The 25631-nt window shown below is 35.6% G+C and overlaps 6 protein-coding genes across 11 annotated transcripts in view; 3 read left to right on the top strand and 3 right to left on the bottom strand.

The window, feature by feature from the left end:
• Positions 1 to 3920, top strand: part of LOC107734446 (transcription factor SPT20 homolog) — a 15129-nt gene extending 11209 nt beyond the window's left edge. For all 4 annotated transcript variants that reach the window (XM_016546408.1, XM_016546409.1, XM_016546406.1 and 1 more), the window contains 2 exons: positions 1172 to 1271; positions 3795 to 3920. In XM_016546408.1, the coding sequence (XP_016401894.1) occupies positions 1172 to 1271; positions 3795 to 3889 (195 nt within the window). In that variant the 3' untranslated portion in view covers positions 3890 to 3920. The remainder of the gene's footprint in view (positions 1 to 1171; positions 1272 to 3794) is intronic.
• Positions 3921 to 4013: 93 nt separating this feature from the next.
• LOC107734447 (exosome complex component RRP43) lies at positions 4014 to 7500 on the bottom strand. The gene is made up of 11 exons (XM_016546410.1): positions 7223 to 7500; positions 7037 to 7073; positions 6872 to 6935; positions 6699 to 6772; positions 6533 to 6578; positions 6337 to 6442; positions 6159 to 6204; positions 5947 to 6043; positions 5752 to 5872; positions 5458 to 5564; positions 4014 to 4730 (listed from the first exon to the last, which is right to left on the bottom strand). Exons 1-11 carry the CDS (start codon positions 7480 to 7482, stop codon positions 4612 to 4614), a joined length of 1077 nt encoding a protein of 358 aa, XP_016401896.1. The 5' UTR covers positions 7483 to 7500; the 3' UTR covers positions 4014 to 4611.
• Positions 7501 to 7571: 71 nt separating this feature from the next.
• Positions 7572 to 11460, top strand: LOC107734448 (ALG5 dolichyl-phosphate beta-glucosyltransferase). Its single transcript, XM_016546411.1, has 10 exons — positions 7572 to 7679; positions 7929 to 8097; positions 9217 to 9263; positions 9542 to 9610; positions 9712 to 9804; positions 10055 to 10168; positions 10345 to 10404; positions 10504 to 10655; positions 10838 to 10923; positions 11069 to 11460. Exons 1-10 carry the CDS (start codon positions 7593 to 7595, stop codon positions 11182 to 11184), a joined length of 993 nt encoding a protein of 330 aa, XP_016401897.1. The 5' UTR covers positions 7572 to 7592; the 3' UTR covers positions 11185 to 11460.
• A 1248-nt stretch (positions 11461 to 12708) lies between these two features.
• On the top strand, positions 12709 to 20760 carry LOC107734456 (mothers against decapentaplegic homolog 9). Of its 3 annotated transcripts, XM_016546427.1 has the most exons (8): positions 12712 to 13256; positions 13592 to 13783; positions 14711 to 15293; positions 15404 to 15661; positions 15785 to 15895; positions 16775 to 16996; positions 18437 to 18693; positions 19919 to 20760. In XM_016546427.1, exons 3-8 carry the CDS (start codon positions 14879 to 14881, stop codon positions 20060 to 20062), a joined length of 1407 nt encoding a protein of 468 aa, XP_016401913.1. In that variant the 5' UTR covers positions 12712 to 13256; positions 13592 to 13783; positions 14711 to 14878; the 3' UTR covers positions 20063 to 20760. The 3 variants fall into 3 exon arrangements, with proteins under 3 accessions (XP_016401914.1, XP_016401913.1, XP_016401911.1); XM_016546428.1 differs by lacking the exon at positions 13592 to 13783 and having other exon boundaries at positions 12709 to 13256; positions 15788 to 15895; XM_016546425.1 differs by lacking the exon at positions 13592 to 13783.
• An 87-nt stretch (positions 20761 to 20847) lies between these two features.
• Positions 20848 to 23199, bottom strand: LOC107734457 (regulatory factor X-associated protein). Its single transcript, XM_016546429.1, has 3 exons — positions 22505 to 23199; positions 21982 to 22092; positions 20848 to 21272 (listed from the first exon to the last, which is right to left on the bottom strand). The coding sequence occupies exons 1-3, from the start codon at positions 22874 to 22876 to the stop codon at positions 21180 to 21182; spliced, it is 576 nt and encodes a 191-aa protein (XP_016401915.1). The 5' UTR covers positions 22877 to 23199; the 3' UTR covers positions 20848 to 21179.
• A 1732-nt stretch (positions 23200 to 24931) lies between these two features.
• On the bottom strand, positions 24932 to 25332 carry sertm1 (serine rich and transmembrane domain containing 1). Its single transcript, XM_016546387.1, has one exon. It carries the CDS (start codon positions 25323 to 25325, stop codon positions 24996 to 24998), a length of 330 nt encoding a protein of 109 aa, XP_016401873.1. The 5' UTR covers positions 25326 to 25332; the 3' UTR covers positions 24932 to 24995.
• Positions 25333 to 25631: the final 299 nt, after the last annotated feature.

Raw genomic sequence — 25631 nt, 5'->3', positions numbered from 1 at the left:
ATAAACAAAACAGCATCATGTATGTATTCATAGTTTAATACAAAGGGCCGAAAGCCAATCACACAAATTAAATTTTTTCATTTAAAAACACGAGTTGCAGTGGGATGGGGGAGAAAACCCCGCCATAAAGTCTCGAGATATGTTTTTTCAAAGTTAAACTTGCATTAATTTTACATGGCTTTCTAAACATGCGGCTCTTTTGTGCGAGACGCAAGTGCAACGCTGATAGATGTCCTTCTAGAAAATGCGTGAAATATATGTTCTGTGTGAACGGCTTTGTTTCAGTTTTGATGTAAACAAGATCTTCTCCGCATTGATGTTCTCTTTTCCCGCAATATTTGTAATTAACAACGCAGCAGCGCCGCATCTAGTGGCTTTAACTGGATAGGCTAACAAAAACATTATAATGCAATGACACTTGCATCGTCATCGCATCTCGTGTGCAACTGATAAGGCTGCCTCCTTAACGCACACCTAAAATTCGAATGCAACGTTTTTGCATTCGAATGTGGAGTTTTATTTTAAATTCGACGAATATTCGAAATTCGAATAATTTTTTGACAGCCCTAGTACTTTTAATTTGAATGATTTTTTTGTATAAGAGTAAATTTTTCAAATTTGTTGTAGTTTTAATTTAGATATTTTAAGAATTATTATATAGTATAGTTATTTTTCAAATAGTATAAAAATTTGATATAATTTATTTCAGTTAAATTATACGCTCATTATATAATTGTATTTCATTTATATACAACCAGTTGGAGATAAAGGAAGTTTTTGGGAAAACTAGTGGTAACTTGAATGTATTTTGTCTACAAGATGACAGTAAAATATATTTTGATGTAGTTAGTTTTAATTTAGATATTGTATTAATAATATATCATTATATATTATACTATATTACATTTAGAATATAATGACAATATAAAATATTGTAAATATAAAAAACAATGTGCATGGTAATTTTAACATATTACATTTTTTTTATTTTGTAATTTATGTACAAGTATTTTGTTTCTAAATTAAATATATATGTTGACTTAGGGTTTTATTTAATGCAATTCGACATTGGCAATCTCACAAACCATCTTCAGTTTCATCCTACGCTAAAGAATATACAGTATATATGTTCTGAAGTACTTAAGTAATTCAGGTGTCCTCTTTGAATCAGGCTGATCCGGGTCTGACGGCAGAACAGGGTCTGTCCGCACAACAGACGGCAGTCATCAATCTCACCGGAGTGGGTGGATTCATGTCTCCTCAGGCAGCAGGTACGGACTCATGCACTGGACACATGCGTTTCATTTCTCTGCCACTCCTCTCACTGTTTTTCGAGTACATCTCTAGTCTAGATATCTCTAACAGACACTAACACAACGAGTAGACATACTAATGAATTCAGATTTTGTAGTGTGTCATACTAATCTCAACAGAGATCAATCAAAGTTAATTAGACCTGTTTTTTTTTATTATCTTGGTTTGTCATTTTATTAACATGATGGTGGATGCCACTTTTCCTCTTTCTGCTACAACACCGTTGTCGCTTGCGAAATCAAAATGACGGTGCCTTGAGTGGACGTTTACAGATTAAGGGGCGGTAATATCATAATGAGATCCCTTTGCCACGTCACCAAGGGAGCGAAATCAGACGCGCTCGTTTTCTCAGACGCTTGCAGAAAAAGGCTTACCTAAACAAAGTGATTGGGTTAATCTTTTTCACGTTTCCTTGGTTGGTAGATGCACCGGGGACCTGATTATAGCACTTAAAACCTGGAAAAGTCAGATTTTCATGATATGTCACCTTTAATAGATGCTTGAGAAGCATGTTTTATAGCAGTTGAGATGAAATCTGTCAAACCTTCAGGAATGTCTTCTTTATAAGGAAGTTCATCAGATTTAATATTGTGCTGTTTTATCCGTCATCACGCACAGCTCACACTGATTGGCCCACTCTCCTGTCCTGCATCTGACCCCAGTAACAGCCGAACTCTTGCATTAGTCCCAGCTGGGATGCGAGTTGAAGTTGCTGTCTTACTGACAACAAATGAGAGCATGGCGGTGTGTGTGTGTGTGTGTGTGTAATAGAGTATAACTGACAAACAGCTGCATTGCACTTTTAATTTTAATTTTATCGCTCCTGCTTCATCCTTTCCTGTTCCTCAGTTTGTTGTTCCCATCGATTATCCCCGAGTCTTCCATTCCTCCCTCTTTCAGCCTCACCAAGCTTCTGCAAACAGCGTTGATGTCTGTCCAGCGTGTTGCATTTGTTTTCACTGCAGTGTTAATGAATGGTGGTTTCCTTTCAGCAGCTCTGCTTTAGTTGAAACTCTTCCATTGTCAGAGCTACTGGGAGAGTAGCTTTAAAAACATTTAATAATTTAATAGCACTGTTAAATATAATCTTTAGCAAATCTCAAAATGAATATCCGTTTTTCATACTTATGATGCTTCAATTCACTTGTAGTATTTAAAATGATTAGTTGATAGTGTTTTCTTTTTAACTTAATTATACAAGAGTATTGAATTTTAATATCTGCCATCTATCTGTTATTGGGCCAGAACAAGAAAATAATTATTGGCTTATCGACCAGAATTTTAATATCAGTGCATCCCAAATTTTAGAATAATATTAATGAGCCAAAATCATCACAATTAAAAGAACCAAAGACTTAAACTACTTCAGTCTGTGTACATTGAATTTATTTAATACACGAGTTTCACAATTTGAGTTGAATTACTGAAATAAATGAACTTTTCCACGACATTCTAATTTATTGAGATGCACCTGTAGGCAGTTTAAACAAAAGATTGGGGTTGGTAAGAAGTTGATGTTTTTGAAAGAAGTCTCTTATGCTCACCGAGGCTGCATTTATTTTGTCAAAAATACAACAAAACAGTAATATTGTGAAATGTTATTCAAACTTAAAATAATGTTTTCTATATTTAAAATGTAATTTATTCCTGTGATGGTAAAGCTGAACTTTCAGCGTCATTACTCTTATATATGTGACCCTGGACCACAAAACCAGTCTTAAGTCTCAGGGGTATATAAAACTTAATTTTTGATTAGTAATATGCATTGCTAAGAACTTCATTTGGACAACTTTAAAGGCGATTTTCTCAATATTTTGATTTTTTTGCACCCTCAGATTCCAGATTTTCAAATAGTTGCACCTCGGCCAAATATTATCCTTTCATAACAAACCATACATCAATGTAAAGCTTATTTATTCAGCTTTCAGGTGATGTATAAATCTAAATTTCGAAAAATTGACCCTTATGACTGGTTTTGTGGTCCAGGGTCACATATTTCTTTTGAATTTTGTATGAAGTTAAAAAAAACAGCATTTGCAACAGAAATCCTTTGCATCATGTCTTTACTGTCACTTTTGATCAATTTAAAGTGTCCTTGCTGAATAAAAGTAAAAAAATAATTTTTCAAAAGAAAACTTACCGACCCCAAACTTTTAACTGTACAATTATAACTTATAATATTATTTAAATATTTTCACATTAAGCATCATTCAAGTGTAAGTTTTTAAAATAATGAGAAACTCGTATAGCAATTTGACTGGTCTTCCCATACTTGGCTACATTTGTATAAATTGATTACAAGTACCGATGGAGGGTGGGATACACTAAAACCAACAATCAGAGCTGAAGGTTTACATTCATAACATTTATCTCCATGGCTAAGTGGAAGAGATGCTTCTGAGGCACAGCTGCTGTGAGAGACTCTGGGGACATTTTTAACTGCACATATTCATTATCCGTTTCTTTTCCCTTTCACACAGTTGCAATTCTTGCAGCACCAAATGCAACAGCAGCAAATGGGTATGGCAGTGGGGGCACTGCCACGGCAACATTCCGCCAACCAGCCAAAAAGTAAGAGGAAACGCAGCACGCCACAGCCCCTCCCCAAATCATGACCTACGGCCGGACGTCAGCAAACGGCACTGTGCTTGATCAGGAGCATTTTACGGACTGACTGTGGCTTGACCGGACTAAAGTTGTTTTTTTTTACATTCATAGGGGTGCAGGAATTGCCCTCCTGACCTCAGGACAGATGAATATATACTGCGAGGACTTTTAGAGCAGGGGACCTTAGAGTATTACCGTATTTTTTAAAGAAATACAAGATATTAAATGAGACAATTCTTGTAGGGTTCTCTACAGCATGCTGTCTTTATTCTCTTTCCAAATGGCCCTTTCAACAATAGCCTGTTTGGCTTGAGAGGGTGGACCCTACGCACACTAATAAGGGCCGTACAGATGTGCCTCAATCACCTGTTGCTCAACTTTAGTTACGAGAAAACATTCACTCTACTGCTGGATGTCAGAGTGATAGGCCGCCTTGTCCCAGCATGCAATTACATGTGTGGTTTTTATACGGCACATTTTAAAATGGCATTTTGTTATACTGAGGGGGAGTTGATGTATATTCTTATGAAGAAAAAAAATCTAAACCATGTGAGTGGATGACATTTCTGAACACTGAGGCAGAATTTTTGTAAATGGTCTTTGTCGGCAGTTTTATTGTGATAAAAAAGAAAGTATATATTGACAGTGAAAAATACATCTTTTAGATAAAAATGTCAAGACTGTGTGTGTTTATTTCGCCGTCTTCATGCTCTCAATGACTTTGTCCACCAGTTTGCTGATTTCTTTGTTTCTCGTTATGGCTCGATTTATGCAGTGTTGCAGTTTCTCACCAGATAACGACGTCCCACCTAAACAAAATGGAACATTTGTTTTTAGATCTACAAAAAAATATTCAATCAAATCTGCAGCCCTCAAAAAATTCAATCTGCAAAAGCTCAGGGATGCATAAAAAAAAACAAAAAACATTTTTGGATCCAAAATCGCTAATTTGTATGATTTGTGTAGATCTAATAGGTTTTTTAAATTTGTAAAGACCGTTTATGAATTTTGTCAACAAAAGCATAAAAGCAAAATAAACCTTAAAGTTTAATGATTTAAAGCAAATAAATATGCAAAGAAATGAATATTAGCATTGTAATTTTACTGTTATGTAAAATTGAATTATTATAAAATTGTCAACAAAAGCATAAATAAACGCAAAATAAACCTTAAAGTTTAATGATTTAAAGCAAAGAAATATGCAAAGATGAATATTAGTTCATGTGAGCAAAGACATGAATATTAGCATTGTAATTTTACTGTTATGTAAACTATTATAAAATATTTTTTATTTTAAAGTGCAATAGTATTAGTAGTATATGGTTCTTTATTGGATGGTTTAATTCTTATAATTTAATAAAAACTCAAACAAAACAAAAAACACAAGGTCTAAGGTGAGATTTTCCCTATATCCTCATGCTAAAATTGACTGTAAATCCATATTTTAAAGCTGATAAAAAAAAATCTGTTGCAGTTTTCACCCTGATGAGTTTGCGTGTAAATAACCTGCAATGTCACAATTGTCTTAATGTTCACCTGGTTTGTGGACGGCACAGAGTCGATCCTCCTCGTCTGTTACCACAGTCAGTAATGCTGTTGACAGGCTTTCTTCTTCCGCTGTAGGGTCGACTATGATTATAGAGCTGTTCAATGAGAAAATGGAAAAGATTGTGCCTGAACTCATTCTTGTCATTTCTAAAGAATGTTATATTGATCTCGAGACAAGTGTTCTCTTTCCTAATGTCATGAAATTGATTTGGACTAAACTAAAAAGTGTTTTAACACCAACCCACACTGCAGTTGTATAATAGAGAAATAAGTTTCAATTACTCATCAAATATTACAAATGATGAGCCAACTGGATGCCGGCTGATCTTCAAGTGCCTCTTCTTCTGGATGTCAACTTCTGCTAAATCTGTCTCTTTGTTTATAGTGACTTCAGGGAGTCGGGCTGAGAAATATGAAATGTCTTTATTAGTCATCATAACAGCCGGAGAAAATGTTATATTCCGAAGAAGCGCTCACCGTTCTTTAAAGCTGCCAGCAGAACTATGATACAGGCGTCAAGTAAGTTCCCGTCGTAATCCAAACACATAATATCACAGTACAGCACCCAACAAAGCTAGAAAAATCCCATTAAAAGAAATGCAAAGGATTTGAAAAGAGCAATTTGATGATAAGAAGTATTTTAGAGTCTTATTATATAGACAATATAGGCTATTATTTATAAATCTTACCTTAGATTTTTCAATGCACAATTCCTCCCTATTTATTAAATCTGAACTAAAAAGCAGAAAAAATAAATATTAAATATGTAATTTCATGCAAACATTATTTGCAGTCTTGCTAAAATTTCAGATTTTTAGATGGGGAAAAAATCCCACTGCTTCAACACAAAGAGGAATGTGGTTGTACCTTTCAATGACATCTGCGATAAACTGGCTGGCAGCCTGAGCCTGTTCTCCTGGTGGACCGGGTCTGAATCTAGATGAGCACAGTGGAGGCAGATCTACATTTGGGACTTGGAGAGCAAAGAGGAACTCGGGTTATATTTCATTCAACACCCCAATGTATAACATTAGTCAATTATCCGATTCTAATTTACATTTACCTATATATCCTTTATTTGGAGCATCAGATGGCGGCATAGTCAATTCCTGAAAGAACAAAATGCTGTAACTTCATAATCAACAGCCACATCATCATTTTTAGGAAAATGAAAAAAATGCATTTTAATGATAAAAAAAAAAAATCTTGAAAATAAAAATGATCCTCACAGCTTTGATCCCACAGATCACTGTGGTGTTTCCAATTTTCACCAGTGCTGATCCATCAGCTGTAGATATAGAGCCTAGAAGGACACAATAATCCAATTATGCCTAATAACATCTCTGTATTTGTAAAGAATTGAAAATTCTGTGTGTTTTTTTAATATGCATCCCATACTTACTAATATTTAAGGTTGTGGGTCTGAACTCTCCCAATTCCCTTCCATCTGGACGACAGTTTTCTTTCTGTAGAAATATTAGATTAAGACAACGAATAACTGAATTATTAGATTAGTGTTATATAACACTTATCGAAGCTGACAGAAATCAAATATTGATCAACTCACCAGAAAGCTCCTGTGATATTCTAGAGGCTCTGCGGTTCTAAAAAAAAAAACAATTAATGTCTAGTTATTTATATTAAATAATACAGCGAAGTCATTATCTCACTGTCCAGACAACGTCTAATATACTAAATAATTCAGAAACAATCTACACATGTAATTCATGCTGTGTAGCAGTAACTCACTCACTTGAAACCAGCCGCCATGATGTTTAGAAGCACCACGTGAAGACTGCAGTGACGTAAAGACGTGACTCTCGCGTCCTCCGCTCCAGTGTGGGGCGCTAGTGCTGTTTCCCATCCGGCGCTCTGCGGCGCTGCGTGTTCTTCGCCCGCTGTGATGATGTGGTTCGTAAAGACGGCTTCCGCGTAGGTGTTTCTCTGTGACTGGAAGTAAAGTTCAACAATGGAGATGTAACTATTTATTCCGTAATTTAGTACGACACCCATTCATGTTTGTCCCGCCTTGCGAAGTCGCCGAAAGGCTCGTTTTAAGGCTGCTCTGTATGCTTCAGTAGAGTAGTTTAGCTATACACTGGTGACAGCTTCCCTTCAGTGCAATGTTCACTGGGATATGGATGATGGATTTCTCTTTATACGATTTAATGCAGTATTCGCTGATCCTGTCGCTGATCGTCTTACTATTGGTACATTTATATCATTTTATCATTAGCATTTTCATATGTGTTTATACATCTTTATATTATAGAGGGTAGTTTGTTTGCTCTTCTTGCTTTGTTATTTTGTAAAACAATTTTTTTAATGCATTTTAATGAATGAAAAGTGTTTTTGAAATACTTGTGCGTATATATAGTGACACTTTTGTTGAGCTTCACCGATTCGTCCAGTTGAACAAGTTAGTTACTCCCTTGTGTCACACCTGTTCTTGTCTTTAGGTTGTTGTCGTGCTACATGTCAGTGCTAACACAGTAGATCAGACTCGCCATGAGAAGGAGAAACACTTCTTGACTGCAGATGGCAAGGAGGAGTCTTTTCCCAGTCTGATGGACCCTCCATCACTGGAGCTGTCCGTGGTTGTTCCGTCATACAACGAGGAACTCAGATGTGAGTTGTTTTGATGGTATATGCAGTAATATGTATACACTGATGGTCAAAGGTTTTTTAAAAAATGTTTTTGAAAGAAGTCTCTTAAAGGGATAGTTCATCCAAAAATGAAAATTACGCCATGATTTACTCACCCTCAAGCCATCTTAGGTGTATATGATTTTCTTCTTTCAGATGAATACAATCGGAGGTATAATTAAAACTGTCCTGGCTCTTCCAAGCTTTATAATGGCAGTGAATGCTGGTCGAGATTTTGAAGCCCAAAAAAGTGACATTTTTCTTACACAAACGCTAACGCATCGCTTTGCTTCTGAAGGCTTTTATTAACTCCATGTGGATAACTTTTTATGATGAATAGACACACTTTTTTGGGTTTCAAAATCTCGACCAGCATTCACTGCCATTATAAAGTTTGGAAGAGCCAGGACAGTTTTCAGTATAACTCCAATTGTATTCGTCTGAAAGAAGAAGTAGGATGGCTTGAGAGTGAGTAAATCATGGGGTAATTTTCACTTTTGGATCACCAAGGCTTCATTTATTTGATCAAAATACAGAAAAAAATGTGTATTAAATTTATTATTTTAAATAACTGCTTTCTATTTGAATACATTTTAAAACTTTATTTTTTGATGGCAAAGCTGGTTTTTTTAGCCGGATTCTTGGATGAATAGAAAGTTCAAAAGAAAAGAATTGTTTTCTTTCTTTTCTTTTTTTTAATGGTATGCATCACAGTTTCAACAAAAATATTATGCAGCACAACTGTTATGATTTCTGAAGGATCATGTGACACTGAAGACTGGAGTAATGATGCTGAAGATTCACCCTTGCCATCACAGTATTAAACTACATTTAAAATATATTGAAATAGAAAACACATTTTTAAATTGTAATTTTTTTTTTTTTAAAACGTGATTATTGTTTTCATAATACTGTATTTTTGATCAAATAAATGAAACATTGGTGAGCATAAGAAAATCTTAATTATTCCAAACTTTTGACCACAAATTTATATAATTTTGGGTTAGCACCTCCACTGGATCCATATGGCTCAAAATCATTAATCTGCTTTTGGCTAGAAGAGGATTTATATTGTTAATGCATATCTCTGTCCTATCACAGTGCCTGTTATGATGGATGAAGCCATGGAATACCTGGAGAAAAGACAGGTCCAGTATTTAATTGATTTAAATGAGTCAATGGTTAAGTTCTGTTTTTCTGAGTAAAATATTTGTGATTATGATTGTTCTGTAACATATGTACTTACAAAATATAAAATCAATAAATGTAAAAATATCTGAGTTCACCTGGGAATCCAAAAATTAATTCTTTTGGATCCTTTTCTGCAGTTGTTTAAGAGTCTGTTTGAGTGTTTCACCACTAGATGGCAGTGCTGTAACTAAAGTGACTCGGTTTAACCTAATGTATCCTCTTGTTGATTTTACAGAAGGAGAATCCATCATTCACCTATGAAGTTATTGTGGTAGATGATGGCAGCAAAGACAAAACTACAGAGGTACTTTTCTTTTATACATATATATATATATATATATATATAAACAATAATAATAAAATAGTTACTGTGCATGTTTTCAAATTGAATGCTTGTATCCTCAGGTTGCCATGAAATACACAAAGAAGTATGGAGCACAGAAAGTGAGAGTTTTGACATTAGTGAAGAACCGTGGAAAAGGCGGTGCAGTGAGAATGGTAACAATACAAAAACACCCAGTTCTCCTTTTGCGATATCCACATTTCAGATGAAATCTGAAGAAAGATATAACAAAGATGCTGTTTGCACTCAGCTGGGAATGTGAACAAACTCAATTAATCAGTTAAATGGCTTGATGCCTGAGGAAGTTTAAATATGTGCTCAATCTTAGCTAAAAGCCTTATTTTGCACCCACTTAGATAATGAAATAGTTGAATGTTGTTCCTTATTGTGTTTATCTTTACTCAGGGAACTCTAAGCTGTCGCGGACGGCTCATTCTTATGGCTGATGCAGACGGAGCCACTAAATTTGCTGACATTGAAAAGGTTGAAGAAGGTCTTGAGAGCATCGATGAGAAGCCTGTGAGACTCCACTTTTTGTAAATAAAAATAGACAGGCAGCATATTGCCAATCTCTTGTTGGTATGTGGATTAAATATCTGTTTGAAGCTTAGCCAGGAGATACGGTTATCAGATTACCAACAGACCTTTCCTTGCCAAGAGATCTCTGGAAATCTTTTTCTCCTGTGTCCATGCAGGATAACATGGCGATCTCCTGTGGATCCAGAGCTCACCTGGAAAAAGAATCAGTGGCTCAGGTAACAATGTTTCTCAATATATCTAAATACTGGAGCATAACAGTTAATGTTCATGAGTAAATTGCCAATACTTCTGCATTTTCATTCTTCTTGTGACAGCGGTCTCTGTTCCGAACGTTCCTGATGTATGGATTCCACTTCCTGGTGTGGTTCTTCTGTGTGAGAGGGATTAAAGACACACAATGTGGTTTTAAGCTATTCACTCGTGAAGCTGCCTTGAAAACTTTCTCCAGCCTGCATGTGGAACGCTGGTAAGGAGGCGTTATATTAAAGCATCTCTGCAACTTTTGCACACAGCATAAAATTCCAAAAAGCACTTTTAGATTAAATTCATTGTAGAATTAATCTTTTAATTTCTTAAATTTTATTATTATTATAGTTTAAATGTTAATTTTAACCTTTTGAATTAAAATAAATGTTCCTATCCTTGCAGGGCATTTGATGTGGAACTTCTCTTCATTGCTCAGTGTTTTGAAATACCTGTAGTAGAAGTAGCTGTTAACTGGACAGAGATTGAAGGTTTGTGCTGTCAGTTTTGAAATATAATTGCATTTAAATTGCATGTAGGCAATTAAAACTCTTTTTTTTCTAGCAGTATATGTCAGAAAAATGAAGGTGATTTCCTCTATGAGGTAATGAAGACTTGTTTTATGGCACATTTTAGGGTCAAAGTTGGTGCCGTTCTGGAGTTGGCTACAGATGGGCCGGGATCTAGTCTTAATCAGACTGCGTTACCTCACTGGTGCCTGGAGGCTGGAGTCTGAGAGAAAAACTCAGTAGCTGTTGTTACTGCTAGTGTGCTGTTCGTGAGCTAACAGGGGCAAATGGTTAAACTTACAGCCCACTGCCACAAATGAGTGCACTGTGAACGCAGTCGGTGAACAGCATTAGCATTTTATTATCACTGACTGTGCCGTGACCACATAAGGGGATTGTCCTTGTTTTTTGATGTAATATTGCCATTTCCATCTTTTCTTTTACATACTGTATTAAGTTTTGGTTTGAAAAAGGGGCAGATGGTTCTTAGCCAAATAAAAAAAAATTTATAATCAGTTAGCATTTCTGCATTTGCAACTAATTTGAAAATGTTTCATAGAAACAGATGAAGATAAATGATAAATGTTTTTTTTTTTGTTAATCATGCTTATTTGAAAAACAGATTTTGATGCAGAGCAATTTTACAAGAAATGAAAGTAGTGTGAATTTAACTGAATGCTTAAAATCAGTGCCCTCAAATCCATTATTAACACGCTCATCCTGTGCATATAAGGTTTAAAAACAGTTGACCGACTGAAATAGTCTATGGTCTGGCATGTACTCAGTGCTTTTTTTAATGTGGTTTACTCAATGGGCTGCTCTGCACCCTGGAGAGAGTATCCTGTTTTTCCTCCCTTACTCTCCACCAGGAAGGCATTTGTTCTTTTTCAGCCCCTGTATCTTGTCAGCCACTCTTAAGAGGGCATATTTAAATATTTTACACTGACAATTTTTTTTACATCAGTGATTTAAGCAGCTATTGATGTATTGTATTTTCCCCGCCCTAAATATATAGAGCCTCGTCAGTAACGTATATGATCCTGTGCACCTTGATTGAAGAGGATCATTTTGCGGTGCACTTTTATTGGAAGCGAATTCCCCTGCCAAACTCATTTGATCAAAGACAGCACTAAATATGCGAGCTGTCATTATTGGGAGTATTGTTACGTTCCCCTGCAGTTGTTGTAAACTGTGAAAATGTCAAACTTCTAGACTCTCTGTCGCCATCCAGGCTTGCGTCATTAACTGGACAAATCACAGTATGCACACAATCGAAGTGTATCCATCCGCGCCGAGGAGCGCACGAAAAGTAGGGTTATTGATAAACACTTTGGCACTCCGCCAATCTAGCACTGAAACGGTTTTGATTTTTACTATGATAATTTATATTTTAACAAGCTTCTACTTTTCAAGTGTGTGTGTGTGTATATATATATATATATATATAACACGTGTATATGTATATATAACCTATGGTTCAATAGTTAACAAACAACCTTTCAGTCAGTAGCCGCAAGTATGAGGTTATCCTACAAGTTAGTGAGAAGGCGCTTGTTATCAGAAGTTGCGTTCCCTTGGGGTAACCATAGCAACAACGTTTTCTTTGGGATCGAAATATGGTCGAGCGTCGACAAAAGTACTACTCTCACTATTTATTACTTTCGTTATATATTTACGTATCACTAATATATAAAAACGTTTTATATATTAATATCACATTATTTTTGTACGTGTTTTTAAGATAAACTGGCAGTCATCAAACTACAATTTGGGTTGCGCTACATGAACCTCAACCGATTTTTTCTTTCAAAATTCTAAAAGAAATTCCTTTGGAACGTTGACCGCTTGAAAGTAACCGAATAATTCGCACTCTAGAAATTTCCGCTGAAAAAAAGTCAGAAAAACTTCAACAAATCGCTTTCACTTTACAACCTTGGCCAAAAAGATGCATCACTTCCTGTGAAAGCCGGGAAAACAACTGTCCGCACTTGTCATCTGACCCTGAAAACAAATTAAAAGTGAAACGCTGCTGCCCACAATGACCTGTTTTCTCTCAACAATAGGCCTGTGAGTGAGTCTCAGGCTGCTCTTTTTGAATGGGATTATGATCCCTCTGTGTCTGACGTCCTGGGAGTTCCAGGAGCTGCGGATGAATTCCGCACGAAGGCGCTGAGGCTCCAGTCAGACTGACGCCGCGGCTCTCGCTCGATCCAAACACACGCGCTGTACACCTCCAGTCGGCGAGAGATTCAGCGTTCGGCTGTTTCGCGGAATTACCCGACTACGCGGATCGTTTTTCGAGTCGTCACATTAAGGTAAGGAATAAAACGTGTTATATAGCGCTTTTGATATTATTTAGCATTTATTTCAGGATTTAAAAATTGACATTTTTCTAAATTATAAGAACAAGTCCTGACAAGTGTGTTTTAACTTTTTTTTGGTCTTGTCACACTTTACTTTTTCTTCCTCACGTTAAAACTTCTTGCATGTAAACCTTTTTAACAAGGTAGGCTGCGTAAACATAGACGTTGTTTGTTATGCCACTTGCTGTTTAAAGATGCTGCTCCATAGAGAGAAGTTACGACAGTTATTACGCCTGGAATAGTTTTTTAAATAAGTGCTAAATATAACATTGCAACATTTCTTAAAGCAAAAAACAAAGTGAGGTTGATGGGAAGGATGTGTATGCGCGTTTGCGGGGGAGTTATGTGATTAAGCCTATCTCAGCACTCAGACTGCCAGACGCCAGTTTCATAAGGACACACTGCCTTTGAGAACAGAGGAGCAGATGAATTCACCCTCAACTGATCTTCCTGCCTGCCTGTGCCTATTTGAAACCAAAGTATGATTTCATGCATCGCTATTAGTCCTATAGGGTCTCATTTTTCTCCTATGGTTATTTGATTTAGTTAGGGGTGTGTTAACACCTCTAATATCGCATGCAGTAATATTTTCAGAAGGTATTATTTGACTAGTCTGGCCAAAGATGGAAGCAAGCATCTCTGGTTTCAAATGCTCAAACGGCATTGATTTTTAGCAGATCGTTTTTTTGCATCAGAAAGCTTCTGCAGGAAAAGGAGAGGACAAATAGGTGAGGTCCAGTGAGAAACACAGTAGGACCTGTTGACACTGACAGCAACAATAACTCCGCAATAATTCATAAATCCCAGCATGCACAGATGCATGATGTTGGCCTCCAGTATAAGATCTTGAGATCTGCATAGGAAAATGTTTTTATGTCAATAAATCCTACACCCTAATAGGGTGAATCTCACAAAAGAAAATATCCATGTCGCATTTCACTCCAAAATCATAAGATTTTGCTTAAAGAAAATGAAACCCTTTAGCTTAATATTCATTTAGATTTTGACGTTGTTTAGACATTGTTTTTCATGACAATAAAGCACAATTTGTCCTAATTCACATAACCATGGTGCAAAAAGTATACATTTTTCTTTTACTAAATACATAAATAACAATAAAAATCTAATTTTCATTTGTGTAATGTTAAAAAGATTTCTTTGACCACAATGTAAATATTTATATAATTATGTCCATATTTTTGTCCATAACTTTTCATTTGTACTGATTTAAAAAAAAAAAAAAAAAATTTTTTTTAATGTTAATTCAATTCTAACTAATTAAATAATTCAATAACTTTTCAAAATGTTAAATAATTTGAAATGAATAACAATTAATTAATTTAATGCATATTCAATTATAATTTTATTAATGCAATTCTAACATGCTTCTTTGTTTCTTTCACCAGATAAAAACGGCTGACTGCCTGACGAAAAATCACTGTAAGGGGGTTTATTCTATACTCGCCTGTATCTTGTCTGTAAAGAAATAAACTGAGGCTCCTGGGTTGGAGTGATTTAAAACAGATCTGCCCCAAGCTTTGAGAAAAATCTAGTCCCTGGTGTCGCCCCATCGCATGATGCACTCCACCACATCCATCACGTCCCTCTTCTCCTTCACCAGTCCAGCTGTGAAAAGGCTGCTGGGCTGGAAACAAGGAGACGAGGAGGAAAAGTGGGCGGAAAAGGCTGTGGATTCCCTCGTAAAGAAGCTCAAGAAGAAGAAAGGGGCCATGGAGGAACTGGAAAAGGCTCTGAGCTCTCCTGGCCAGCCCAGTAAATGCGTTACCATCCCTCGATCCCTGGATGGAAGGCTCCAGGTGTCCCATCGTAAAGGTCTGCCGCATGTTATCTACTGCAGAGTGTGGCGCTGGCCGGATCTTCAGTCCCACCATGAGCTCAAAGCGCTGGACTGCTGCGAGTTTCCTTTCGGCTCTAAACAAAAGGAGATTTGCATCAATCCATATCATTACCGCCGTGTGGAGACGCCAGGTAGCAATCGATACACAAACCACTTTTCTTTTTTTTCATATTGATTATCGCTTAATGCATCTGTAAGTAACTTCTTACTCTTTTTTTTGTTTGTTTTTTTCTCTAAACAGTTCTACCTCCAGTCCTTGTGCCACGTCACAGTGAGTTCAATCCCCAGCACAGCTTGTTGGCAAAGTTCCGGAATGCTTCCCTACACAACGAGCCTCTCATGCCCCAAAATGCCACTTACCCAGACTCCTTCCCTGTGATGCCCTGTAGCTCATTCTCTTCATCTCCCTCCAGCTCTTTAAACCAGTCCCCGATTGCACACAGCTACCCCAACTCCCCCAGCAGTGCGACCGACCCTGGGAGCCCCTACCAAATTACAGGTACAACAAATGGCACTCATTAGCAGTGATTTCTCAAGCATTTTATTTGATGTTTTGGTACTTAATTTAAGTATAGTGCCATTGAGTTGCATACATTTATACAATCATCTTGGTCATTCACAGCAGAGACACCTCCACCCCCCTACAGTATGATGGAGACCACTCCATCTGAGGATGTGAAACCTGGAGAGTCCTCCAACACCAATAAACTCATTCTGTCAGCCCCACATAGAGGTGAGACACTCGACTAAATATACTTACTGTGCTTTATGTACATTGAAATGTGCAAAAGCTGTGAACACACCTCATTTACAATGTTAACTAAAAATGTTGAATATATATTTTTTAATTGAAATAAAATGTTAATATTAGATGAAAACTTGAACTTTAGATTTAAAATTGGGCAACTAACTGAATTTAATAAAATACATTGAATTACTAAAACTGAAAAAAAAATTAGCAAAAAAAAATGACAAACAAAATTACTAAAACAAAACAAATAAAAATGCAGCTAAATAGAAATATTTGAAAACAAATGGTATATAAATAATAATAAAGTAATTCATTTTAGAATAAAAAATAAAATAACACGTATGAAAAATAATTATGTAGTGACAAAAATGTTAAACAATTTTATATAACATTGACACTGAGCCAATCAAAATCCACCCGACTTTAAAGTATTTAAAGCTGCAAATGACAAAACTGCAGCAAGCGCTTATAATAAACAGAATGTTTTCATGCATCGGTGTGGCTTTTCCACGACATTCTAATTTATTGAGATGCACCTGTAGTTATCTTATATAGTTATCGTTCTTGGTGTTAACAGGCCTTATCCTATTGGTTTAAAACAAATTAAAGTAAATTTTGAATTTATTAAAGAAATCTCTATTTATATTTGCATATAAATCTAATTTCTAATTACAAACCTTTAAGCATAAACCAGATTAAAACTTTTTTTAAATCTTGAGAAAAATCAATCCAATCTGGTGTGTCCAAACAATGAAAGTGTTTAATCATGATGACATTATTTCTAATTAAAATGGATCATGAATATGGAATGAATCTGAATACAATGAGGTATGATACATTATATAAATTTTTTTTTTTTAGACTTGAGGCCAGTGTGTTATGAGGAACCAGAATACTGGTGTTCAGTGGCGTATTATGAACTAAACAACAGGGTGGGTGAGACGTTCCATGCCTCTTCCAGGAGCATCCTCGTGGACGGCTTCACAGACCCCTCCAACAACAAGAACCGCTTCTGCCTCGGATTACTATCCAACGTCAACCGAAACTCCACCATTGAACACACTCGCAGACACATAAGCAAAGGTTTGTTGAAAGTTTTACATTTCTTTTTTTTCTATATTTGTGTTTGATGAGGGTTTTTGTATCAGAAAAAGACAGGAAACACAGTTGTTCTGAGAAGATCAAGCTGCTGATAATGTCTTCCATCAGTTGATTCAATCCCAAGAGAAAGTAAAAAAAAAAAAAAACTAAAATCACCACTTGCTAGACACTGTTTTATGGCACCAGATAGTGCTGTCCAGTCAACACTGCACTTCAGAAAGCCAGCGAGACAGATAGAGTCCACATTATCCAAATGTTGGCTTTTCTCAGGGTGCTAGATAAGCGTCACTGTGCCAGTGTTGGAAAGACATTAAGTGTTGTCATAGGTTACAGCAGTGACAGGGAGAAATATGCACACATACACACGCCGGGCACAGATGGACGGAGGCCAAGTTTGAGTTCCATCTACTTGTGTGAGAGATCCTGGTGGGAAGAGCGCCAAGGACAACGATTTCTGGGATTTACCAAGTTCAAAGATGGATATACTGTTTTATGTGTGAATTTTGTGCTTGTGGTAAACACATTTGTATAAAATTGTTAGATGTTATTTTTATTATTTTTGAGGACCTGTAAAGCAGGGTTATTTTAGCATTATTTATATACTGTTATACTTTTTATAAATATTTTCAATTAGCTTTTATTTGTATATTTTCAGTTTATATTTTAATTTGAGTTAAATTTGTAATCATTTTATGTTCTTTTGTTTTTGTGCTTCTTTTTAATACTACTATTTAGGTTTAATGCATTTGTATATTTTTTATAAGTTTAATTGTATAAGTTTAGTTGTACTTCAGTTTTAGTTATTTATTTGCACTTAGTAATTTTAGTGCTTCAGCTTAAATGTATTTAGTTAGTTGCCAAGGCAGCATTTCTAATTTTTCATTAGAGGAGAAAAACATTAGAAGTTTTTCATCTAATATTTATATTTTATTTTATTTCAACGTTATTTAAATTAACAAAAATGCTTTAATAGTTTTCATCATTAACAATAATGTGTCTTAAATGTTTATGGTATCCGTCTATAGTGAATTCATAATTCTAGTTTAGTGATTGCACACCTTAATCTTTGTTTTCAAGAAAATTGTATTATTATGGAAATGAAATGTGTAAGAATAAACAAAATGTATTATTGTTGTGTAACTTACTAGAATGGAACAAGACTGAACACACGTTTACTAAAATAATAACTTGTAAAAATATATTACATATTGGTTAAGTGATGCTAGTGGATCCAGAAAGCTCTTTTAGAAAAAGAACATTTGGATCAATTACATACATTTTTGAAATAAAGTTAACAAAGTAACAAGACCAGGAACATGCATTAAGTGAGTTAAAAGTACATTTTAATTTCATGTTTATGACTTTAAAAGAAAAATGCGCAATTATTAACTCATTTTTGAACATTTTCCTCTTTTGTTTTAGGTGTGCACTTGTATTACGTCGGAGGGGAGGTGTACGCAGAGTGTCTGAGTGACAGCAGTATTTTCATACAGAGTCGGAACTGTAACTACCAGCACGGTTTCCATCCCACCACTGTCTGCAAGATCCCGAGTGGATGCAGCCTGAAGATCTTCAACAACCAGCTGTTTTCCCAGCTGCTGTCTCAGTCGGTAAATCATGGCTTCGAGGTGGTGTATGAACTTACCAAGATGTGCACCATCAGGATGAGCTTTGTCAAGGTAAAGAGGTTTATATAGAATATGTGGTGCATCATGAGTAGCTAATAAAGGTCATGTTAACACCCAAGCAGCCACCTGGAATGGCATAGCAACACCCTGCCTACCACCAGCAAAAGAACCAATTCATTAGAGTCACTAGTTAAATCTACACTGGGAATTAAACTACACTGGTTGAACCGGCTTATACGATTTATTCTTTCTGGAATCAGACTACTCTAGTTGTGCTGTATGCTTTTGATTCAGTAAAAAGAGCTGGTTCCTAAGAGTCATTCACTTGGGAATTGGATTATACTGGTTGTACTGTATGCTTTTGATTCACTAAAAAGATCAGGTTCATAAGAGTCATTAATTCAGACATCGGACTACACTGGTTGCACTTTTTTTTCACGTTTGTAGATTCAGTAGCAATGTCACTGATTAAGTAGTGAATGAAACTCTGTCAGAGTATCTTAAGTATTTTTGTAAGGGAACGTGTGAATATACAGAATGCATGTGCTAGAACCGTTTGGTTCCAGTATTTTCTTTTATTTATTTATTTTTAAATAGAACCGGAACTGATTCTCGGTACCCAAGCTTAGAAAACAATTATTTTCTTTTTTCTTTAAAAAACAAAAATCGACTTATATAGTTTATTCTAAATATGAATATAATAATATGCAGTATTTTAAATAAACTCTGTTGTCAAGCTTATTAACCAACAGTATGGGTGAAAGGTGCTGTTTAGCACTATCGCAATACAGAAAGGTCATCAACGTCATTCACAAGCTAACAGCTCTTGAGGTGCTTAGCACTTCCAAATAGAAAATCTTCTGTGTGTTGCTATGCAAACATAATATGTAGTTATTCTAATCTTTGGCTTACTGTTTTATGGATCTTGCTCTGCCAAAACACACTGCGGATCCCATAGCTCTAGAGTTCTCCGGTTACTGACTGATACGACACACACAATTTTCCCTGCTCGATTTGTATGTATGCAGACAAAAAACAACAAATTGATTGAGATTATTTCTATGTTAAAATATGAATGAAATGGAAGAGTTTTGGGGAAACAAGTTTGCAGTTATTTTTGCAATTCCTTTTGTTTCTGCTGGGCAATTGGAAATGAAATGTTTTAATATTTTAAATTTTTATGTTATTGTTGTTGATTTGTTTTTAAAACCGGTTTGCTGTTTTAGTTGTAGTATAAATGGCCAATTATTGAGAATGAAATCTGTCCTCTTCCCAGGGCTGGGGAGCGGAATACCACCGTCAGGACGTCACCAGCACCCCCTGCTGGATAGAAATCCACCTGCACGGGCCACTGCAGTGGCTAGACAAAGTTCTGACCCAGATGGGCTCCCCACACAATCCTATTTCCTCTGTATCCTAATGCATTACAGAACAAGGGGAATATAGTTCTCCAATAGACATTTATAGCACTCCTCAAGACACATAACGCTCTTTCTCTTATGAAAGTATCTTTTCAGTGAATGTTTATGGTACTGCTATAGGATCAGCCAGGAAATGTGTACAATATCATGCTGTTAAATAAGCAATGGTTAGATAAGCGTTGCATTGTTTTTAATTAAAAAATAAATAAATAAATAAATATATATATATATATAAACACTACTACTTCACAGTATGTAGTAGCTGAGATCAATTCAGACAGAATCTCTCTAATAGGAAGCCAAAGAAATGTGTTAGTAGTTAGGTACTTGTTCTGGAAATGTTTTATTTGTGTCATATTTTGGTTAATATGTGCCTTCTATAACATTTCAAGTTGTTTTTCATTTGCGTTAGCTTTCTTGATCTTGAAATACAAAAACCTCCCTTCTATTTGTGCCTGTTTATTTTCTAACCTAAACGCAAATGTGAAAAAGTTGAACAATCCTTAAGTATTAATGCTTTTAAAGCTGAAAACTGCAGGTTATCAATTTTCACAAGATCAATAAAACTTCATTTGATCGCTCTTAGCAACTTACTGAGTTTACTCCATGTTTAAAATAACAAAGCTGATTGAACAATTGTGTGTGTACGCTGTTACTTCCAGCTACACGGTCAAGTTGTGGCAAAAAACTGTAGCTTTCACTGGTGACATTATTACAGATTAGATTAAGATCACTAAAAAAAAATTTTTTTTATGATAACAGCTGCCGTTTCTTATTTTCTATCATTAATTAAAAAATCCTAAATGACACTACATGTGGCCGGACAGGATGGCTATTCAAATGGATTGTTGCTATACTGTAGATTTAGCTGCTAATTCATTTCATGATCTCAAAGAGCTTGATGATGACAGCAGTACTTAAGATCGATTAGATCCTTGTCAAATAGCCAAGTTTTCAGAATGCAGTTTTGATAGTCTCCACACCATTGAGGATGGCTGCAGGTCATAGATGCTCACAGTTCCCACCTGACTATAGAATACTGTCCATTTTAAAATGTCTGTGAAAATGTGACTGCATTAAATCCTTGACAGGGTGAGTAAACATCTTCAGTCTTCTTTAGTTGTGCTGTGTTTGAGCTCGATTCTGTGTGGTCAGTAAACGCTGCTGCTGCTGCAGGAAACTGATGACTTCTGGACTCCTCAGCAGAGACTGAAACCCAAAAACAACACAACATCAGGCAGCTAATGGCAAGTCACTCTACTATGAAATAATATTCAGTTAATATAAATATTGATAGGATTTATATTACATATTAAATATACATATGAGGGTTTTAAAACGATATAAAATTCACTAACCCAATGCGACAGAATATTTGGCATACAAATCATACATAAGAGATTTTTAAAAAACTATGAGAATTAAAAACAGATATTTTAAAACTGAAAAATTAACCTTCAAAAAAATAGTTGAATTATGTTATTATTAGCTTCATTTATTAATTTATTTAAGTTATGGTTAACTAAAGCTAATACCATAAAAAATGTTAACTGAAATAAAGTAACAAATATTAGATGGAAAAAATGATGTTAGTAATTTGTTAATAATTAGTCAAATGTTGCCTTGGTAACTAGCTCTTAAGTTTAAGTTGAAAAATAAATTCCTAACTGGAAATAAATAAAAACTGAAACATGAAATAAAAATTAAATATATATTTTTTTAAATAATATTAAAAATTCATCAAAAGCACATAATAAAATGATTAAAAATAAACAAAATGAAATCCAAAACTAAAAAAATACAAACAATTTAGAATAGTAACAACAACTATAATAGTATATAGATAACACTAAAATAACATTGCTCTAAATGACTAAAACTACTCTAGTGCAAACCCCAAGTGTTTCAATGCTCTTACCAGTCTCTTCTGGTTCAGCACCTGCTCAATGAGGGACGGTCTGGCTGGTCTGTCTCCCATGTTACCCAGCCGTTGCTTAGTAACAGATACAGGCCTATCCTCCGAACACTCCTTCACATCACAAACAGAGAAAACATTGAAATAAGCCTACAAAGTTGGGATAAAGCAGAGGCGGACAGTAACTAAGTACATTTACTTGAGTATTGTACTTAAGTACACTTTTTGAGTATCTGTACTTTACTTGAGTATTATTTTTTCTGGGAACTTATGACTTTAACTTCACTACATTTGAAAGACAAAACTTTTGGTACTTAAGTACTTTTAAAAGCAAGTACTTCTGTACTTTTATTTAAGTAAAAATCTGTCTTTACAACTTTTACTTGTAATGGAGTAATATTTGACCAGCAGTATCTGTACTTTCACTCAAGCAATGGAGTTGAGTACTTTGTCCGCCTCTGGGATAAAGGCTAAAGTTAATGCAACAACTGAAGCTGTTATTTATCCCAAATAAGCATTTCCTTACTTCTAGTTTTCCCGATGACATGGCCTGGTCGCTTTTCTTTTTCTTATACTTGTCCTTGTACATTTTATTCCGGTGTTTTTTGCACATCCAGGGTTTCCTGGCTTTGGCCACCTGCGTCGTGGTCTCCGTGCAGCCGTCGTAGATGCAGGTTTTGGGCACGTTCTCGCTCTCTCCGGACGTCTCGTCGTCGTTGAGGTCCTCCGGACTGGCCGCGCCGTCTCTCGCCTCCGGCACGTCGCTCTCTTCGCCCGGGTCTTCCGTGTCGTACGGGAAGTTCTCCTGGTCGGACGGGGTGGTGCTGCTTTCCGCGGGTGCGGGGGTATGGCCCTCTTTACCCGTGTTTGCCAAACTAAGATGAACGCTGTCGCTCATTTTGTCTTTTTAGAGCAAAACCCAAATTCTCACCTGTCATCCGACCTTCATGAACGTAACGTACTGACCCAGACGTGCCTTTTTAGTGAACTCGGCACAGAATAAATTAGTATTAAGCTGATTTAATATGACTGTCATTAAAAATGCCGCATTTTTAAATAAAAATAACCCAATAAATATGACCTATACGAATAAAAAACGGAAAAATATGAGCTGTGAAGGACTCCAGTCACGACAAAAAAAACAAAACATCGATGGCCGCTGCAGAAAGAGTCTCGCCTGTGTGATGAAATTGACGTTGCGCCCTCTAGCGGCACCACGCAGCGATGCAAATACCTGAATTCTCGAATACACTGGACCTAAATGCATCTGCACGTGTAGAAGACACTTTAAAAGCCTATATGAATGCCGTTGCATTAGATAACTAAATATCAGACTAAATGGCAGATGATAGCACAAAAAAATAGCCAACACCCTTTACTCCGTTTATGGAGATTAGAGATTATTGTGCATGGTGCAGATTATTGGCATCGTATCACTGAGCGGTATGGCAATGCTGACTCCCTAACAAAGTAGAATGCATCATCGATAAAGCCTCAGAATCACAGGTACAGATCTCATGTACAGGTAAGCTACTGTTCAACCAACATACGTGCTAAAGACATCACCAATGATCCATCTCACCCAGCACATAACTGCTGAGATCACTAAAACCTTTCAGCGGTTGTTTCTTCCCAACGGCTGTCAGCTCAATAAACATTCTAACCATATCACTCCTCAGGCTCACTTTATGGGCCCCTGACTTCTCATTATTTATCTGTGTTGGATCGCAGATTGCTGTATTGTTTATTGCAGACTGTGTATTGCTTATATTGTATTCTATTGTCCATTTGCGAATAGTATCTATCAAGTAGATAAGTATCTAAATATATCAAATAGTTCTAATGTGTTTAATAATGGAAACCCATTTCCAGCACACAAAAATGCTTTGGCAAATCATAATAGTGACATAAAATGTAATACTTATGAAATAAAAGTCAAAATTATGACATACTAAATTTAAATTATGAGATAAAATAACATGAAAAGTCAAATTTGTGTCATAATTGAATTTTTGTGATCATTTCGACTTTTTATCTCATAATTATGACTTAGTGTGTCATAATTTGGATTTATCTCATATTTTTTACTTTTTCTGGCATAATTTCGTCTTTTTATGTCATAATTTCATCTTTTACGTCATCATAATGACAGTATGCTATAATTTAATCTTTTTATCTTGTAATTTTTACTCAGTATCTCATATTTTTGTGGCAGAAATGGGTTTTTGTTCTGTTCTGAAAAGACAGTTAAATATAAAAGTATAGGTTTGAAATGATATGTTTTCAATAATATATTTGTAATATAATATAATATTTCATGTTTTCTTTGTTTTCAAAACTACAGAAAGTATTTGGACATTTTCTGGTTGTCAAACAGTATTGGATCCAGTCCATAGTTAATGGACCTGTGAGCTGTGTGAACTTGAGGGAAACTGGCTTCATAAAAATCACCTTAACACTTTGAGTATACATGCAGAAATTAGTTAAAAAAAAATAAGTCTATTATGATTTGTTTGCTATATTTTATTTCTAATGCAATGGACTTCATACATTTATAAGTGTGTCTAAAGTATCCACTGTATGCTGTTCCTTTTCATTATAACGCCACACATTTTTTACTGATGATTTTCCTGTTCTGTAACTTTTTTGCATTAAAGTCATGAAAGTGTAGTAATATAGTCAGATATAATTTTCAGTATGACAGTTTTTCTATTTACAGTTCATTATGTACATAATGTGACTGACATACACAAGTCATTAATATTTTTCCAAAATCATACAAAGCCTTCATGATAATGCTTCAATACAGTCTATTTCAATACAGGATCGGCTGTGGCTTATTTTAAGTGAACACAAGGTTTGTGGAATTATTTACTCTAAATAATGTTAATGAAAATGACACAGATAATAATGATAAATATTTAATTATATATACCAAATTACTTGCTAGAATATTTCTAAACTTCTATAATATCAGAACTTTTCGACATGTGTAATCGATCTGTCTTTCTCTGCTGTCAGGACAGCGATGACACTGTTGATCTCTGTGAGGAAATGCTGCAGATCTCCATGTTAGTGAAGGAGCTCCCGGCCTCACTGCCGCATTCTGGGTATGAAGAACTAGAGGATATGATGTTCTTCAGCCTGTGGAGAGCAATGATCAACAGGGTAAGGAGGAAAAGCAGCAAGCTGAGGAAGATGGAGACGTAGACGTAAACACTTGCAGTCCGTCCATATGAGGCAGCGGCCGCCCCGGTAGAAACAGATGCAGGGCTAAACCTCAGGAAACTCTCGCTGTCCACTTCCGTACCATTGATCTCCTCCACCGCCCCATCCATCCCAGACATATCTGGTGGATTTGGGAATCTGTTGGGAAGATAGGATACATAGGATAGATAAATTATTATTTAGTCACATTTTTTTTATTAGTCTGCTGTTTTGTAAATTAAATTATTACTATTATTACTGTTCACTTAAAACTCAGGGATTAAGCTCGTGTGAACATATGATTTGGATCATACAGATCATATTTTAAAATATTATTGGATACATTAATGTTGTTACATTCCCACTAATGGCCTACTGTAGTATCCATAATATTTTTACTTTGTGAAGTATTTCATAAATTGTAAATAACAACAAACCGTCATTTA

The sequence above is a fragment of the Sinocyclocheilus rhinocerous genome, unplaced genomic scaffold, assembly GCF_001515625.1.
Source record: "Sinocyclocheilus rhinocerous isolate Xijiao unplaced genomic scaffold, SAMN03320098_v1.1 scaffold1211, whole genome shotgun sequence".
NCBI classification, from domain to species: Eukaryota; Metazoa; Chordata; class Actinopteri; order Cypriniformes; family Cyprinidae; genus Sinocyclocheilus; species Sinocyclocheilus rhinocerous.
The sequence above is the reverse complement of the archived record's forward strand: the minus strand, read 5'-3'. Positions and strand labels throughout refer to the sequence as shown.